The sequence below is a fragment of the Microcaecilia unicolor genome, chromosome 9, assembly GCF_901765095.1.
Source record: "Microcaecilia unicolor chromosome 9, aMicUni1.1, whole genome shotgun sequence".
NCBI classification, from domain to species: Eukaryota; Metazoa; Chordata; class Amphibia; order Gymnophiona; family Siphonopidae; genus Microcaecilia; species Microcaecilia unicolor.
Genome location: NC_044039.1, coordinates 141,799,474 through 141,817,971, shown reverse-complemented (window position 1 = coordinate 141,817,971; position 18,498 = coordinate 141,799,474). Strand labels below are relative to the sequence as shown.

Below are 18,498 nucleotides of genomic sequence, written 5' to 3'. Positions count from 1 at the left end.
GCATTTCACCTCATTTCCACACAGTGGGGCTTCTGATTCTGGTCCTCATAGCATCCAGACTCCTCAATGCTCAAGCACACAGATTCTACAGCCACTTCATGGAGAGAGACTCCTAGGAATGGATGTACAGTCTTGGCTGTCTGCCTTCTTTATGTGTTTCTTCCATGGCCCCTTATGGGAATGACAACGTACAGGATTGCGCGTCATCCCAGAAAAGTCGTTTTTAGCTCTGGACAGGCCCAGATGTCCGTCATATGTGGATCTCTTCTGTCTTCAAATTGCTCCTTGGTTGACTCTTCCTTCACAGACGGGCTTATTGCACCAAGGTCCAGTACTACGGGGGATTCCTTCCCGCTTTGGTCTTATGGCCTAGCCTTTGAGAGAGTGTGATTGAGGAAGAAGGGTTACGCTGATGATGATATTACTACCTTGCTGCAAGCCCGAAACAGGTCCATTTCTTCTTATACTAGAGTGTGGAGAACTTTTGAGAGCTGGTCTGCACAAAACGGTGTTTCTCCATTTCATGCTTCCTTGTCTTAAATTTTGGCTTGGCTCTCAGATTCGCTCAATGTTCAGTTGGCAGCGTTGGCATGTCATAAAAGGCAAGATACAGTATGCCTTATTGGCTTCTCACCCTGATATATTGGAATTCCTAAAGGGAGTCACTCATCTGTGTCCCACTCTCTGCAATATTTGTTCTTAGTGGAGTCTTCAATTGGTTCTTAATCTCGTAATTTGGCTCTCTTTAAGCCCCTTCATTCGGCAACTATCAAAGATCTTACTTTAAAAGCAGTATTTCTAGTTTCCATTTTGTCGGCATGGAGATTTTCAGAGCTTCAAGCTGTCTTGCAGGGATCCCTTTCTCCGTTTTTCTGACTCGGGATTTTCCATATGGACAGTTCTGTCCTTTTTGATTTTATCTCCTTTTTATGTCAATAAGACTGTGTTCCTTCCTTCTTTTTCTAGGGAGGTCTGTTCTGCAGAATATGCTTCCCTGCGACTGTTGGATGTGAAGCACGTCCTTATGCACTGTCTTACTGCTACCAATGATTTCAGGCGGTCTGATCATCTTTTTATCCTCTTTGCGGGACCCCGGAAGGGTTTGCCAGCCTCCAAAGTGACAGTGGCTCGATGGCTTAAGCAGGCTGTTTCTTCTGCTTACGTTCTGAGGGGTAGATCTGCTCCCATGTACATCAATGCTCATTCTATCAGGTCTTTGGTAACTTCTCTAGAGCAGTTTCTTTGATGGAGCTGTGTCAGTCAGTGACATGGTCTTCTTCTTGTTCCTTTATTAAGCATTACTGTTTGGATGTGTCTGCTCGAGCAGCTGCTTCCTTCGGGGCCACGGTTCTCGCTGCAGGGATATCACAGTCCCTTCCCTCTTAAGGATTGCTTTTGTACATCCCATTTGTCTGGACTGATTCTTGAGACATAATAGAAGGACAAATTAGTTAATTACCTGATAATTTTCTTACTTTTAGTCCCAAAGGATCAGTCTTGAGCCCACCCTTTTGTGATGGTTTTGTTTTTTTCCGGGTTCTATGTAATTTCGGATGTTTGCATTGTTCTGGTTTTGTTGTTTCTAGGGCACCAGTTTTGCCCTTTATTTCATAGTTCTTTTTCTGGAAGTCACTCTCTTTCACTGCTTTATTGAATACTATCTTGGTTGCTAGGCATGGAAGCTTATGAGGCACAGCTCATTAAAGTTGTCAACCCATTTGTGAACTGATCCTTTGAGACTAAAGGAAAGAAAATTACTAGGTAATTAACTAGGTAATTTTTCCATGTTCTGTACAACTGTTGTTTTATAAATCACAAACAGTACAGAACGAGGATCAACAAAAAAAACAATGTCTCCCTCTCTTCCCCACTCCCCTCCCAATATCCCTCCACTATGTGGAAAACTGAACAAGCCAAATTACTACAAAATGCTTCATAGAAAGTTCATGCTTAACAGAATACCTCAGTCACACACATTCAGAACACAAATGCCAAATACATAATAGCTGACCAAAAAATAATAAATATATATTAGACCAAACACCCAAAAAGCCACACCAAAGAAATAGAAAGAGATGCATTTCCTGCTGTACTGTGCAAAATATGAAGATCATACATGCCAGGGATGGTGTTAGGGGAAAGCAACTAGGACAACTGCCCCTGGCCAGAGAGGTCCCTAAGCCTGCTGGATGCTGAAGAAAGTATGGCTTGGTAATTTCTGCCCTGCCCCCAGCCACTTCTAACACCAACTCTGGCAGGATACACATTTCAAATCTGATGTACTCTAATCTCAAAATAGAAAGTAAATTTTTTCTACCTTTTGTCTGGTCATTTTATTTTTCAAATCATGTTCAGTCTCTGGTTTCTATTTTCCTCTGTCGTCTCCACTCTCTTGCAAGGGTTTTCCTGCCCATTTGACATTATCTTCTTTCTGCATGCGCACTATCCATCTTCCTTCAGCGTCTCCCCTCTCTGTGTCCCTTATACTTCCCTGTCCAGCATCTCCCCTATCTCCCTGCATTCATCATCACCACTCTGTCCCTATCCCCTCCCCATGTGTCCAGCATCTCCCTTCTTATTCTCCCCTGTGTCTAGCATCTTCCCTTTGTGTCCATGTACCCCTTTCCAAGTCTGGCATTGCCCTATCTTTGTCCATATACCATCTGCATGCAGCATCTCATCTTTGTGTCCCTGTCCCTATGCTTCTCCCCATGCCCATCATCTCCACTCTGTTTCTGTATACCTCCCTGTGTCTATCTTCTCCCCTCTCTTCCACCCCACACCAGTGTGTTTGTGTCCCTCCATCCCTCCCCTCTGCTTTGTATTCAGTATTTCACTCCCTCTTTCTTCATCCCCTTGGTTCGGTGTCTCTTGCCATTCCCTTTTTTTGCCCTCCCCCTGCAGTTCTAGCACCACTTTTCCTTCCCTCCCTCCAGCCCCCTTCCAAAGATACATCAGAAGATGGAAGCCGGCAGAGGAGGGAAGGCCCAGAGCAGGCCTTTTGGGGATCTTCTTTGCTGCTTCATAAGGTAGAGAGTCGCAGGGGGTGGGTGGGGAGTAAGGAAGAACGACAGGAAGAGATGCTGGACCCATGGTGATCACGTTTTTTGTTTTTACCGCGGGAGCAAGGATTTGTATCACTCCCATGGGGTGGTTTGCTCCCACACTTGCAGTAAATGTGGTAAATTTTTTTTGCTACTGCGGGTTCCCATCCCTGTGTTATTCTCCACTGCATAGCTTCCTGTCTGGACTACTGCAACTCCTTGGGTGTTGGACTTTCTGTCAAAGTGATTTGCAGTTGGTCCAGAACACTGATGCCTGTGTTTTGGTTGGGTGTAGATTTTATGAACACATTACTCGGTATTTTGGAGAGCTGTATTGGCAATTGGTTTTTAAGGTTGTAAATGGCACTGACCATATCTGTGTCCAGAGTTGGCTTCATCCTTATATTCCTACCCTTTCTCTGAGATCCCAGGAGGACTTTCTGCTGGTTACTGCTTGATTTAAAAATGTCAAAACTTGAATCTATTTATAGTCATGCTTTTGCATTGTGCTTACGCTGAAGGGGGGTACCTTACTTCCATAAACATATTATTCTATATAAGGTCCATAATTGAAAAAAATGTTTTGGTATTGGTGTCCTTTGGACCTTATACTGATTTGTGGTGCTTGATTTAGTTTACTTTTTCTGTTTCATTCTCATTTATCTAAAAGTGAATGGACTTATTATTGGTTTATTTAGTTATTTTAATGTATCATGTTTAAAGATTGAGCCTTTATCTGGTTTATTTGTCACATGTCAATAAGTCATCTTATCTTTAAAGATGTTTGTATGTTATTTTCCAATTGTTATGAGTTGGATTGAAATGTTTATATTTGGAAAACATCAGGCCATATATTGCTTTGTGCACAAATTTGTATGATAACCAAACCCTTTGGGGCCCTTTTACAAAGTTGCAACAAGCCTACTGTGGGCTTGCTGCCTGTCAATTTGGCACTGGCACTACTTGGGCTTGCCGCACGCCATTTCAGCACTACCACAAGAACCGAGTGGTAGTTCCTGCCCCTACCGTGTGCCATTTCTGGTGCTTGAAAAATATTTTTATATTTTTAGTGCTGGGGTATTACCCAGCAGTAATCAGCGCTGTCCAGTTACCTCTGGGTTAGCATGGGAACCCTTACTGCTTCCTAAATAGGTGGCAGTAAGGGCTCCCCCTGGAAATGGCTGCGCAACAGGTGTTTAACTTACTGCATGGTCATTTCTTTCTTTCTTTTTTTTTTTTTTTAAAGCCTTTCACCTGCTGCGGTAAAAGGCGGCTCTCGGTACATGACAAATCCACACCGCGGGGCCCCTTTTAACCGCAGCTTGGTAAAAGGGGCCCTTTATTACTTACTTTATTGATGTTGCCATTACATTATGAAGACATATCCTTTTTCTTGTTTATCAGTTCTTTGAAGCTTACTTTTTGGATAATGTCCACCCTCTTTATTCTCTGGGGTCCCAATGCTCAAAACTTCAGCACTGTTCTGAATAGCGTCGTAAAAATACCGCCGTATCAACGCAGAACAACAACACCCTAATGCTCAGTGCTAATGTGATGCAGATATAGGTGCGCTCATAGCGTTGAACATTAGGGAGTTTGGTAAGGAGGGTTGTGCTTGGTGCATGCACAGAAGAGTTCCGCAGTAAGCTTGGCTCCTGTGCTTGTGCGCCTGGAAAAACCCGAACATGAAGCACATATTGTTGTCTGTTTCCTGCAACCTAAATAAGTATTTTTAATATATATATTTTTTAGCTTGGATGATTATATTTAGATGCAGGAAACAGACGCCAATATGTGCTTTCATTGGGCGTTTAAATTTTTTTTTTTTAGCATGGATTCTTTAAATTTAGACGCAAGAAACAGACACCAGTGTATGCTTTCGCTTGGGTCTGCTGTTTCTAATGACTAGTGCTTAAGGGCTTGCGTGGGCTTCCTTCTGCTTCCAAAAGCAATCAAAATCAGATTTTGCAGAAAAAATCATGAGAGAAGCATGGGAATCGCGAGAAATCCGCTCTTCCAACACTTAATGCCTGCTCCAACCTAGCGTTATTTATTTTTTTTTTTTGCAGCGGTAATCAACTCTGTTTTGGGCGCTCTTATTTGTGTATTGGGGAGGATTACAAAGTGACCTCATTTCCATGAGCTTGACTGTATTTGCAAGCTGTGTGAGCTAATGCCTGGTGCGCTTGTTTCCTTTGCTAGACCCCTCTGAACATTCTTCGAAGGTAAATGTGGATACCAATGGTCTGTATTACCTGTGTTTAATTTTGAGCATTGGGGCCTAAGACTTTTTTTTCCCTCCAGGATTGCTTGGTTTTAAAATTCTCAGTTTAAAGAAATTAAAATTCTCAGTTTAAAGAAATGAAAATTCTCAGTTTAAAGAAATGAAAAATGTATATTTACTTTCTTTGATCACATCTTATAGTTGCTTGTTTAATCAGATAGCTTTTACCTCCCTAACAAATTCAGTTGTCATTACTCTAGAACATATTATCTGTAAGGAAAGGCAAAGATGCATGCTACCGCAGCAGAGCTTATTTCTATCAAGCTTGATGAAGCGGGTGTTTGAGCTCAGAAAGGGCTGCTGATTTTAACAGTAGAGAACATAAGCTTCTAGACTAGCAAAATGCTTCAGACTACAATAGAAAAAATGTGCAATAGTTTACATCCATTAAAATGAAGCATTTTAATTTGGAACTTACCATGGCACGCAGGTTGTGTGGTCAGCCCTTTTTCTAGAATACCATATAATTTTGTTCTTGTTTAATTGTAGAGGAACTAGGAAGGATAATCCAATTTGAAAAAGACCTGTTAGAAGACTTAAAATTTCTTCGGCACAGGCAGGTGATCCACCCTGCTCTTCAAGAAGGTAAATCTTGGCAATCTTCAGTACTTTCTTCTCAACCCTTTTAGGACAATTTTGAATTGGTTATGTTCTTTGCAGCATATGTGGCACTTCTATCTCGCATACATTTCAGCTCAGCTACAGAAGAAAACTAGCTTGAAATTATGTTAATTAAAAGTGCTTGCATTCTTTGCACCCGTAGGCCAATTAGGAACAATATCATGCACATATGTTTCCAAATCAAATGTACATCATACTCTCCTTTACCCCCTTCTGAGACCTAAATCTCACCATAGAAATAACCTTTTCCTTATCCTGCTAGATCAGTCCAGACAAATGGGTTGAGTTCCCCTACCAGCAGATTGAGGTACAGATATTGAACTATTCCAGTTACATCTCCAGCAGATGGTATAGATCTGGTCTGGTGAAGCAGATCCCTGGGATAGGCCTGACACCTTGGGATTCAGGCCATGGTCTGTGCACCTTGAGATTAGTGATTTGGAGGGTCTTGTCTTCTCTCACCTGCTAAGATAGTGTTTTGGTACATCCAGCTTGTCTAGACTGATCTAGCAGGGATGAAATAGAATGTGAAATGTATTTATACCTGATCATTTCCTTTCCTTGTCATCAGCAGCAGATGAATCCATTACAAATGGGTTGTGTCCACCTACCAGCAGGGGGAGATAGAGAACACTGAAAACCATAGTGCCTCTAGGACGGCTAGCTCCATCTGCCTCTCAGTATTTCTCTATCTCCCAGCAGGGTTGGACGCAGCTTGTTCAGCTCCTTGAAAATTCTGCCTGGGGTGGCTCCTGTGCTTTTGCCAGTTGTAGCAGGGGTGTTGTGGCTAAGTGGAGCCCACTTTAAAGGCACATAGGTTCGCCCTTTCCCTGCCTTCCCCTTCCCCCTGTGTGGATGCAGGCTTATAGGTTCGCCCTTTCCCTGCCTTTCCCACCCTCTTCTGCCTCCGGAGTACCTCTGTAGCTGTTTGCCTCCAACTTTCCTCACAGCATTAAAAAAAAAAAAAAATTGGGCTTTGACAGCACTGCTTTTCCTGAGGCTTTTCCTGACTGTGCAGCGTGACCGGAGCTCGTGGACATGGTCCTTTGAGGTAAGAGCGGTACTCAGCTTCTCCGGGGAGGGCCCGCGGACGGCGTTCTGATCGGGGTGATTTTGGCGCGAAGCTGCCATTTTGAATTTTATTCCGCCGTTTTTCGGCGATGGCTGCTGAGGGAGTTAAGCGCTGTTCCCGTTGTGGCAAGTGCAGATCAGCAGCGGGGCTCTGTAAAACTTTCTGTTTAGACGGTAGAGCCAGTATGAGCATGACGAGCGATGATTTTTCCCGCTCGATGGAGCTGGCAGCGGGGCGCCATCTTGGAAGCGCCGCATGGCTCGACCTCCGCGGTTGCTGAGGAGTCTAAGAGCAGAGGGGCGCCTTGGGCCGAGGCTACCAGAGGAGCTCGGTTCCCCGTGGCTCCTAATTCGGAGACGGGAGGTTGGTGAGTTTTTCTCCCCAGACTTTGTGCTTATTTTACATAAAGCCTTTATGCTGAAAAGAGCTCTGCCACAGGTGTCTGACACTGCATTGCTACTTGGTCCCCCTCCGACATTGATGGCCCAGGGTTGATGTCAGACGTGGATTCCCCTGAGCGTTGGATGCACGCTAAGCATAGACGGGTAAATTCCCCGTCGGAGAGTGCCCCCCCCCTCCCCCCCGTGGTCGGGCTGTGGGGACTCTGAGGGATCTGGCAGGCCTTCGTGGTCTGAAGAGCCAGAGGAAGGAGCTGGTTTGCCACTGGATCTGGATGATCCCACTGCGGTTCCGATTTTCCACCGCGATGAGCTGCCAGCACTTATTTCTGATGCCTTACAGGCCCTCTCTATTGATGATCCTGTTAAAGGCGAGGCCTCCTCTGGTAATTCGAGGATGGCGAGTACTAAGAGGCCTGCTCAAGCCTTTCCTTTGCATGACTCCATCCAAGAGCTTATTTCTGCTCAATGGGCTGACCCTGAGGGGCCCTTGAAAGTGGCTAGGGTGATGGGGCATCTTTACCCTCTGAGTGGGATGCCTAAAGTGGATGCCTTAGTCACGGCGGTGGCAAAAAAGACCACCCTCCCAGTAGAGGGAGGGGTCACCCTGAAGGACATTCAGGACCGGCGGCTGGAATCAGCGCTAAAACGGTCCTTTGAGATTTCGGGCCTAGCCTTATCGACGTCTGTTTGCAGTTCTTATGCTGCTCCAGCTTGCCTCTCTTGGTTACAACAGGCAGTGGAACAGCCCGTGGATGGTGCGGAGTCCCTCGCTGAGGTTGCACTGTGAATGGAGTCGGCTGTGTCATTTTTAGCTGACACCCTCTATGAATTGGTCAGAGCTTCGGCTAAACAGATGTCTGTGGCGGTGTCCGCCCGCCGCCTTCTATGGTTATGGCATTGGGCGTTTGACATGGCCTCTAAGCAAAGGCTGGTGAAGTTGTCCTTTCGGGGCCTTCTATTATTTGGAGAGGAGTTAGAGAAGGTTGTTAAAGACCTGGGGGATGCTAATCCCCAGAGGTTACCTGAGGATAGGCCGCGGCCTTCATCCAAGGGTCAGGTGGTTCCCTCCTCCTCCAGACCTCGCTTCTGTGAAGCTCGAAGGTATCGCCCGGGGCGCTCTGCTGGGTTTACTCAACGTGCCCATTTTCAGCAGAGGAACTCCTTTCGCTCGGACAAACGCTCCGCAGCGGCAGGCTCAAGGCCAGGAGTTCAGGGCCGTCTTCCACAATGATGGGACGCTGGTCCACTCCTCTTTTAGAGCTGTAGGAGGATGCCTTTCCCTCTTTCTCGAGGAGTGGACCAAGATTACCTCAGATCAGTGAGTGCTGGACCCGATCAGAGAAGTTTACCGATTGGAATTCGGTGCCCCGGTTAGATACGTGTTTGTGGAGTCTCGATGTGGTACTGCTGTCAGACGGTTGCACCTTGGAGCGGTGATTCCTGTGCCTCCCGCCGAACACGGCTGCGGTCGTTACTCCATTTACTTTGTGGTGCCGCGAAAAGGAGGGTCTTACCAGCCCATTCTCGACTTAAAGAAAGTCAACGAGTCACTAAGAGTGTGGCATTTTCTCATGGGAACCCTGCGCTCCGTCATTGCGGCGGTTCGGCCAGGAGAGTTCCTCACGTTTCTGGACCTAAAAGAAGCTTACTTGCACATTCCTATATGGCCCCCGCACCAACGGTTTCCCCGGTTTGCGGTGGTGGGGAAACATTTCGAGTTTCGGGCCATGCCTTTTGGCCTCGCCACAGCTCCCCAAACCTTTTCCAAGGTAATGGTGGTAGTAGCTGCCTTTCTCAGTTGAGAGGGTATCCGGGTTCACATGAACCTCGACAACTGGCTCATCAGAGCGGACTCTGCAGAAGAGAGTTATCACGTAACAGCCAGAGTGGTCTCAGTACTGCAATATCTGGGCTGGGTCATCAATATACCCAAAAGTCACCTGACCCCCTCTCAATCTCTAGAATATTTGGGGGCCAGGTTCGACACAGCCTCAGGGTATGTGTACCTACCCGAGCAAAGGCGGTGCAAGCTTCAGAATCAGGTCCGTCTGCTCCTGAGGATGCCCCGCCCGCAAGTTTGGGACATTGTCCAGCTGCTTGGATCGATGACGGCCACCATGGAACTGGTGCCCTGGGCGAGAGTGCACCTGAGACCTCTACAGTATATTCTAGTCCAAGGATGGTCTCCAGTATCTCAGGTTTATCAATGCAGACTCTTTTGGCTCCCTGCGGCCCGACTCAGCATGGAGTGGTGGCTCTCAGACAGCATGCTGCGGCGAGGAATGCCGCTGGCGCTCCCCGATTGGTGCCTAGTGGTGATAGATGCCAGCCTGAAAGGCTGGGGCGCACATTGCAAGGGGAAGCATGCCCAGGGTCTATGGACACCCGAGGAGTCGGAGTGGTCCATCAACCGCCTAGAGTTGAAAGCGATGTTTCAGGCGCTTCTGGCCTTTCAAGTGACCCTGGAAGGATTGGCTGTCAGAGTGATGTCGGACAACACGACAGCAGTGGCCTACATAAATCGACACGGCGGCACTCAGTGCAGAGCTCTAGCCGCGCAGGCCGAACAAATTTGCCACTGGGCCGAGCTGCATCTACAGTTTCTGTCGGCAGCTCACATTGCAGGTCAGAGCAACGTGCAAGCCGATTAGCTAAGCAGACATCAGATCGATCCAGCGGAGTGGGAACTTGCAGATGAAGTATTCCTGCAGATATGTGCCAAGTGGGGCAAGCCCGTGATGGATCTAATGGCGACAAGCACCAATGCCAAAGTCCCGTGCTTCTTCAGCAGACGGAGAGATCCTCGCTCGGCAGGGTTGGATGCCTTGGCTCAACCCTAGCCTCCGGGCCTACTGTATGTGTTTCCTCCGTGGCCCTTGATAGGGCGAGTGCTCCTGCGGATTCGGCTGCATCCAGGAGAAGTGGTTCTCGTCGTCCCGGATTGGCCCAGGAGGCCTTGGTATGCGGACCTCCGACAGATGCTCGTAGAGGATCCCCTTCAGTTACCTCTGGTTCCCAACCTGTTGTCACAGGGTCCGGTGACCATGGAGGACGCCAGCCGATTTGGTCTTATGGCCTGGCGATTGAGAGGGCACAATTGAGAGACAAAGGCTATTCCAATAAAGTAATTACCACTCTCTCCTGCAAGCCCGCAAGCATTCCACTTCCGTGGCTTATGCCAGGATTTGGCGCTAGATTGAAGTCTGGTGTGCTTCTAAAGAGATCACACCCCTGCGGGCTCCTGTCTCGCCGATTCTGGACTTTTTGCAGGATGGTGTACAAAAAGGCTTGGCCTATAATTCCCTGCGGATGCAAGTGGCAGCGTTGGCCTCCCTGCGTGGCAAGGTTGAAGGTGTGTCTTTAGCTGCTCATCCAGATGTGGCACGGTTTCTTAGAGGGGTGCTTCGGCTCCGTCCTCCCGTGCGTGCACCTTGTCCAGCGTGGAACCTGGGGCTAGTGCTGAAAGCCCTTCAGGGTGCTCCCTTTGAACCGCTTCGACGTGCTTCAGAGAAAGATTTGACACTGAAGGCCGTCTTTTTAGTGGCCATTACTTCGGCGAGACGGGTGTCAGAGCTCCAGGCGCTGTCCTGTTGAGACCCTTTTCTGCAGTTTTCGGAGTCCGGGGTCACAGTTCGGACCGTGCCTTCCTTCTTGCCTAAGGTGGTTTCAGCGTTTCACCTAAACCAACCTATTTTCTTGCCCTCCTTTGTCAAGGAGGAGTTTCCAGAATCTTGGGCAATTGCACCTGTTGGACGTGCGCAGGACTCTGCTGCAGTAACTGTGAGTTACTAAGTCTTTCAGGACCTCTGATCATCTGTTTGTTTTGCTATCAGGGCCTCGCAGAGGGTCTCCATCATCTAAAGCCACTATTGCCTGCTGGCTTAAAGAATCTATCTTTTCAGCTTATTTGCTTGCCGGCTGGCCTCCGCCTGATGCCTTTAAGGCGCATTCCACTAGAGGAATTTCCTCTTTTTGGGCTGAAACCGGAGCACTCTCTCTTCAAGAGATTTGTAGTGCAGCAACATGGGCTTCTAAGCTCTCTTTTGCCCGACATTACAGGCTGGATGTGGCTGCCAGGAGGGACGCACATTTTGGAGCGCAAGTGCTGGCGCGTGGTGTGGCTTGTTCCCACCCTATCTAGGGATTGCTTTGATACATCCCATCTGTAATGGCTGCATCTGTTTGATGACAAGGAAGGGAAAATTAGGTTCTTACCGTGATAATTTTCTTTCCTTTAGTCATAGCAGATGCAGCCATGATCCCTCCCTGTCTGATTGCTATCTGCTGTAAATCTATTTCAGGTTCTGTTCATGTTTTCTGGAGATTCAGTCCTTGGGAGAAAGTCGGAAACAGTCTTCAGGATTCTTGTTCAATTAAAGGAGGATGACTTAATTCCCTCCAGTTTCATGTTTTGGAGGATGAGTTTATTCCCTCCGGGAGGATGAGTTTATTCCCTCCAGTTATGTCTCAGTGGAAGATGAGTTTATGCCCTCCGGGAGGATGTTTCATTCCCTCCATTCTGAGTTAATGCCCTTTGTTGTAGGGCCATCGTTCGCTGTGAGGAAAGCTCATGTTATTCCCATTGCGGTTTGCTATACTGCTTTGGAAGCTTCAATTACTGAAGGAGAGGCAGTGGAGCAAGCTGGTATGAGGCACTGAAAAAAGTGTGCTCTCTATCTCCCTCTGCTGGTTGATGGACATCTGTAATGGCTGCATCTGCTATGACTAAAGGAAAGAAAATTATCACAGTAAGAACCTAATTTTCCCATTCCATCTACTTCAGGGTCAATAAAAGATCAGAAATCTACTGGAGGCTAGACACATCAAGATTTTTTACAGCTGACAAAGGTACTATATAACAATGACACCAGAAAAATTCAAAAACCACATCATTGAAATGGCAGTAAAGAATAGTATACCACTATCTTTTTTTTTTCACAACCAGCCTTTTTAGGCTTAAATGAAGAAATGGCTAAAAAGCTTGGAGTTTCTCTGGAACGAGAAAGTATAAGGAAACTTATACTTGAAGAGGCCAACTGTAAGAAGGAAGAACTAAGAAAAAGTCTGAAGGGACGTTTTGTCTTTATTAAAATGGATGTATGCACACGTCACAGAATCAATTATTTTGCAATTAATGTTAGATTTGCTGATGAAAACAATAACCCGGTCATTAGGAGTAAAGGACACTCAGGCACATCATACCAGTGAGAATCTGCAGAAGTTAGTGGAAGGTGTTTTAGAAGATTTTGAAATTAAAAAGGAACACATTCTATGTATTGTAACTGATAGTGCTTCAAATATGTTAAGCACAATTGAAAAAATGAAGGAAGTTGATGAAGAAAGCAGCATACAAATATCAGAAGATGACAGTTCTGCAATTCAAGAAAGCTGTGAAAGTTTGGATGATATTGCTGAAAAAGCATCTAAGCTTATTACCATTCAACATTTGCGTTGTGCTGTTCATACTCTGCAACTAGCAATAAGAGATGGATTGAAGGATCGTCATGCGGCTACACTAATTAGCAAGTTGAGGCAAGTAGCTGTTGCAGCCAGGATCCCTAAAACAGATGCTATTCTGAAGAGATGTGCTGGAAAAGGAGCCATTTTGGATCAAGCAACGCACTGGGGAAGCACTTACTTGATGATACAGCGTTTGCTTGAACTAAAAGACTTCCTTGAAGAACTGGACAATGTAAATGTTTCATTAAAAGAAAACCAGTGGGCTCAAGTTACAGAATTAGAAAGGCTACTTTCTTACCCTTTTGCTGTTACCAAGAAGCTGCAATATGAAGATTTAACACCAGGTAAATTCTTCTTGGAATGGAAGGGCTTGATATATAACCTTAACAAAAGTGGGGGGTTAACTGCTGATGGCATTGTATCTTCAATGAGGAAAAGAGAGGAGCTCTTGCTGGATAAGGTCATTACTCCATCCTCATTCTCCTTGACCTATCCGCTGCTTTTGACACTGTCAATCACAACTTACTTCTTGACACACTGTCCTCTTTTGGGTTCCAGGGCTCTGTCCTCTCCTGGTTCTCCTCTTATCTCTCCCATCGTACCTTCAGAGTACACTCTCATGGCTCTTCCTCCACCCCTATCCCGCTCTCTGTTGGAGTCCCTCAGGGTTCTGTCCTTGGACCCCTTCTTTTCTCTATCTACACCTCTTCCCTGGGCTCCCTGATCTCGTCTCATGGCTTCCAGTATCACCTTTATGCTGACGACACCCAGCTTTATCTCTCCACACCTGACATCACTGCGGAAACCCAAGCCAAAGTATCGGCCTGCTTATCCGACATTGCTGCCTGGATGTCCAACCGCCACCTGAAACTGAACATGGCCAAGACCGAACTTCTTGTCTTCCCACCCAAACCCACTTCTCCTCTACCTCCACTCTCTATCTCAGTTGATAACACCCTCATTGTCCCCGTCTCATCTGCCCGCAACCTCGGTGTCATCTTCGACTCCTCCTTCTCCTTCTCTGTGCACATCCAGCAGATAGCCAAGACCTGTCGCTTCTTCTTCTATAACATTAGCAAAATCCGCCCTTTCCTCTCTGAGCACACCACCCGAACTCTCATCCACTCTCTTGTTATCTCTCGCCTTGACTACTGCAACCTACTCCTCACTGGTCTCCCACTTAGCCACCTATCCCCCCTTCAGTCCGTTCATAACTCTGCTGCATGTCTTATCTTCCGCCTGAAAATATACACTCACATCACCCCTCTCCTCAAGTCACTTCATTGGCTTCCGATCAGGTACCGCATTCAATTCAAGCTTCTGCTACTAGCCTACAAATGTACTCGATCTGCAGCCCCTCCTTACCTCTCAACCCTCATCTCCCCTTACGTTCCTACCCGTAACCTCCGCTCTCAAGACAAATCCCTCCTTTCAGTACACTTCTCCACCACCGCCAACTCCAGGCACCGCCCTTTCTGCCTCGCCTCACCCTACGCGTGGAACAAACTCCCCGAGCCCATACGTCAGGCCCCCTACCTCCCCATCTTCAAATCTCTGCTTAAAGCTCACCTCTTCAATGTCGCCTTCGGCACCTAACCTCTACACCTCTACCCAGGAAATCTAGACTGCCCAACTTGACATTTCGTTCTTTAGATTGTAAGCTCATTTGAGCAGGGACCGTCCTTTGTTTATTTTGTACAGCGCTGTGTAACCCTAGTAGCGCTCTAGAAATGTTAAGTAGTAGTAGTAATAATCAAATTCTCTTAGCTGCTATTTATGTTGATCCAATGAGCCGAATTTTGTTGAGCAGTGACCAAATTGCTACAGGAAAACAGGCACTCTATGACATAGCAGTTCGCATGAAAGGGTTGCTACCTGAAACTCATAAACCACTGGATGAAGCTAAAGCTATAAATACTGGTGGTAATGGTAACTCAGGTTCATCCTCTTCAAATGAAGAAGAGAATTTTCAAGCCTATTTGGACAAAATGGGAGCTTCAAAAGCAATGTGTTGTCGGTTAAGTATGGAAAAGCAACCTATAAATGCCCATATAAAGAAATTCATGCAAGAGTTTTTTAAAGGATTAAAAGAAGTGGAAAAGTTTGACCGCTCATCAAAACTGACTATAGAAGAAGCCATCATTGTTTATCCAGAGATTGTCAGTGTTGAAAGACTGTTTTCAGAACTGAAAATAATTAAATCAGATTTAAGGGCTTCTATGAAGGAGGATCTGTTTCTAAGAACAATATATTAGTTAATTTTGGATTATGTTTAACAGCATTCTACAGCTATATATGCCAAGTTTAAATAATATATAAGTTGTTTTAGGTTTTCCAAATGTTTTTGGTTTATGTAGGTTAACTTTGATTTTGTTCTAATTTCCAAAGGATGTTGTTCTAGAATTTCCAAAGGATGTGGTTGTTCCAGATTTTTATACTTGCTAATGCTATGATGACTTTATACTTGATAAAAAAACAATAAACATAACCTTGTTTTTTTATGTGTGTTTTTTTGTTTAAACTTTAGGATTAATGAATTTCTCCGAGGACAAGCAGGCTGCTTGTTCTCACTGATGGGTGACGTCCACGGCAGCCCCTCCAATCGGAATCTTCACTAGCAAAAGCCTTTGCTAGCCCTCGCGCGCCGATGCGCACCGCGCATGCGCGGCCGTCTTCCCGCCCGAAACCGGCTCGTGCCGGCCAGTCTTCTTTGTCCGCGCTCAGTACGGTTGTGTTTCGCCGTTCGTGCCCCGGAAAGTTGACCTCGCGCGTCGTTTTTCGACTCGTTCTTTTAAAAAGAAAATAATAAAGAGAAGATTCGGGAGGAGACCTTTTGGTTTTTTCCCTTCCCGTATTTCGAGCTTTTCGTCCCGGTAAGTTTTCTTTCGTCGTCGGGGTGGGCCCTAGTTAGGCCTCGGTCGAAGTTTTCTTCTCCCTATTTTTGTGGTGCCATTTTTGCCATTTCGACTTTTGATCTCGCCGGCGTGATTTTTCCGCCCATGACATCGAAGTCTCCCAGTGGCTTCAAGAAGTGCACCCAGTGCGTCCGGGTAATCTCGCTCACTGACAGGCACGCGTCGTGTCTTCAGTGTCTGGGGGCTGGGCACCGCCCTCAGGCCTGTAGTCTGTGTTCCCTTTTACAAAAGCGGACTCAGGTAGCGAGGTTAGCCCAGTGGAACATCTTGTTCTCGGGCTCTTCGTCGGCATCGGCACCGGGGGTATCGAGTGCATCGACGTCATCAGCGCCCGGACCTTCATCCTCGCACCCGATTGCATCGAGTGCATCGAGGCATCGGCCCTCTGCATCGGGGCGACATCGGAAGGCTGCGTCGGCGTCGGTGGTGTCGAGACCTCCTCGTCTGCTGATGTCGTCGGACGGTGGTGCTTCGTCTGGAGTGCAGGTGAGGGCTGTCCATTCCCCTGCTGGTGGCGGTGAGCCTTCGGGTGGGTCTCCCCCTACCCTGAGGGCTCCTGCGGTACTGCCCCCCCGAGACCGACCCTCTTCGGTCTCGGCCCCGAGGAAGAGACGGCTGGATTCTACGTCCTCCTCGTCGGTGCCGGGAAGCGCCGGTGACGTGCTTCGCTCCAAAAAATCGAAGAAGCATCGACACCGGTCCCCTTCCCGCGTCGGCACCGAGAGCTCTGGGTCGCTGAGGGAGTCCGGCACCCAGCAGGCATCGGCACCGAGAGGACCGCTCACCCTCTGTCCAAGAGGTGTCGATGCGCTCCACTCTGGACAGCCCGGAACAGCCTCCACGCCCGGAACAGACTCTGACATTGACGCCTGCATCGACTTCCATGCCTTTTTCTGCAGCCACTTTGAACGAGAGTCTCCGGGCCGTTCTCCCAGAGATCCTGGGAGAGCTGTTGCGCCCTACCCCTCCGGTACCGGGGGTGCTTGCGCCACCGGTACTGTTGAGTGAGGCGCCGGCTGGACCATTGCCTGGGGTGAGGTCTCCGGCATCGCGGTACCGACTGCGGCCACCTCCCAGGAAGGCTCCCCGACTACGTCGGCGGAGGGAGCTTCGCCGGTGCGGGCGAGGGAGTCTACCTCTCGACGCTCCCACCGTGGCCATGGTTCCACGGAGTCGAGCCGGGCACAGTTGCAGACACAGGTTCGTGAACTTGTGTCTGACACCGATGGTGAGGCCTCGTGGGAAGAAGAGGAAGACATCAGATATTTCTCTGACGAGGAGTCTGAGGGTCTTCCTTCTGATCCCACTCCCTCCCCTGAAAGACAGCTTTCTCCTCCCGAGAGTCTGTCTTTCGCTTCCTTTGTCCGGGAGATGTCTAACGGCCATCCCCTTCCCGGTGGTTGTGGAGGACGAGCCCAGGGCTGAAATGTTTGAGCTCCTGGACTATCCTTCTCCACCTAAGGAAGCGTCCACAGTACCCATGCATCATGTCCTCAAAAAGACATTGCTGGCGAACTGGACCAAGCCATTAACTAATCCCCACATTCCCAAGAAGATCGAGTCCCAGTACCGGATCCATGGGGACCCAGAGCTGATGCGCACTTAGTTGCCTCACGACTCTGGAGTTGTGGATTTGGCCCTAAAGAAGGCCAAGAGTTCTAGGGAGCATGCTTCGGCGCCCCCGGGCAAGGACTCTAGAACATTGGACTCCTTTGGGAGGAAGGCCTACCATTCTTCTATGCTCGTGGCCAAAATTCAGTCCTGCCAGCTCTACACGAGCATACACATGCGGAACAATGTGTGGCAGTTGGCGGGCTTGGTGGATAAGCTCCCCCCTGAGCAAGCCAAGCTTTTTCAGGAGGTGGTGAGGCAGCTGAAGGCGTGCAGAAAATTCCTGGCCAGAGGGGTGTATGACACCTTTGATGTTGCGTCCAGGGCCGCTGCTCAAGGTGTGGTGATGCGCAGACTCTCATGGCTGCGTGCCTCCGACCTGGAGAATAGAATCCAGCAGCGGATTGCGGACTCGCCTTGCCGTGCGGATAATATTTTTGGAGAGAAAGTCGAACAGGTGGTAGAGCAGCTCCACCAGCGGGACACCGCATTCGACAAGTTCTCCCGCCGGCAGCCTTCAGCCTCTACCTCTACAGGTAGAAGATTTTTTGGGGGAAGGAAGACTGTTCCCTACTCTTCTGGCAAGCGTAGGTACAATCCTCCTTCTCGACAGCCTGCGGCCCAGGCTAAGCCCCAGCGCGCTCGCTCTCGTCAGCAGCGTGCGCCTCAGCAAGGCCCCTCGGCTCCCCAGCAAAAGCAAGGGACGAGCTTTTGACTGGCTCCAGCAGAGCATAGCCGACATCCAAGTGTCAGTGCCGGGCGACCTACCAGTCGGGGGGAGGTTGAAAGTTTTTCACCAAAGGTGGCCTCTCATAACCTCCGATCAGTGGGTTCTCCAAATAGTCCGGCGCGGATACACCCTGAATTTGGCCTCCAAACCTCCAAATTGTCCACCGGGAGCTCAGTCTTACAGCTTCCAGCACAAGCAGGTACTTACAGAGGAACTCTCCGCCCTTCTCAGCGCCAATGCGGTCGAGCCCGTGCCATCCGGGCAGGAAGGGCTGGGATTCTATTCCAGGTACTTCCTTGTGGAAAAGAAAACAGGGGGGATGCGTCCCATCCTAGACCTAAGGGCCCTGAACAAATATCT

General features: G+C 48.1%; 1 protein-coding gene across 1 annotated transcript in view; it reads left to right on the top strand.

Moving 5' to 3' along the window:
- MGA (MAX dimerization protein MGA) overlaps window positions 1-18,498 on the top strand; it is an 801,076-nt gene that overhangs the window by 234,002 nt on the left and 548,576 nt on the right. The window contains 1 exon segment of the mRNA XM_030215215.1: window positions 5,818-5,913. Coding sequence (XP_030071075.1) covers window positions 5,818-5,913 — 96 coding nt within the window.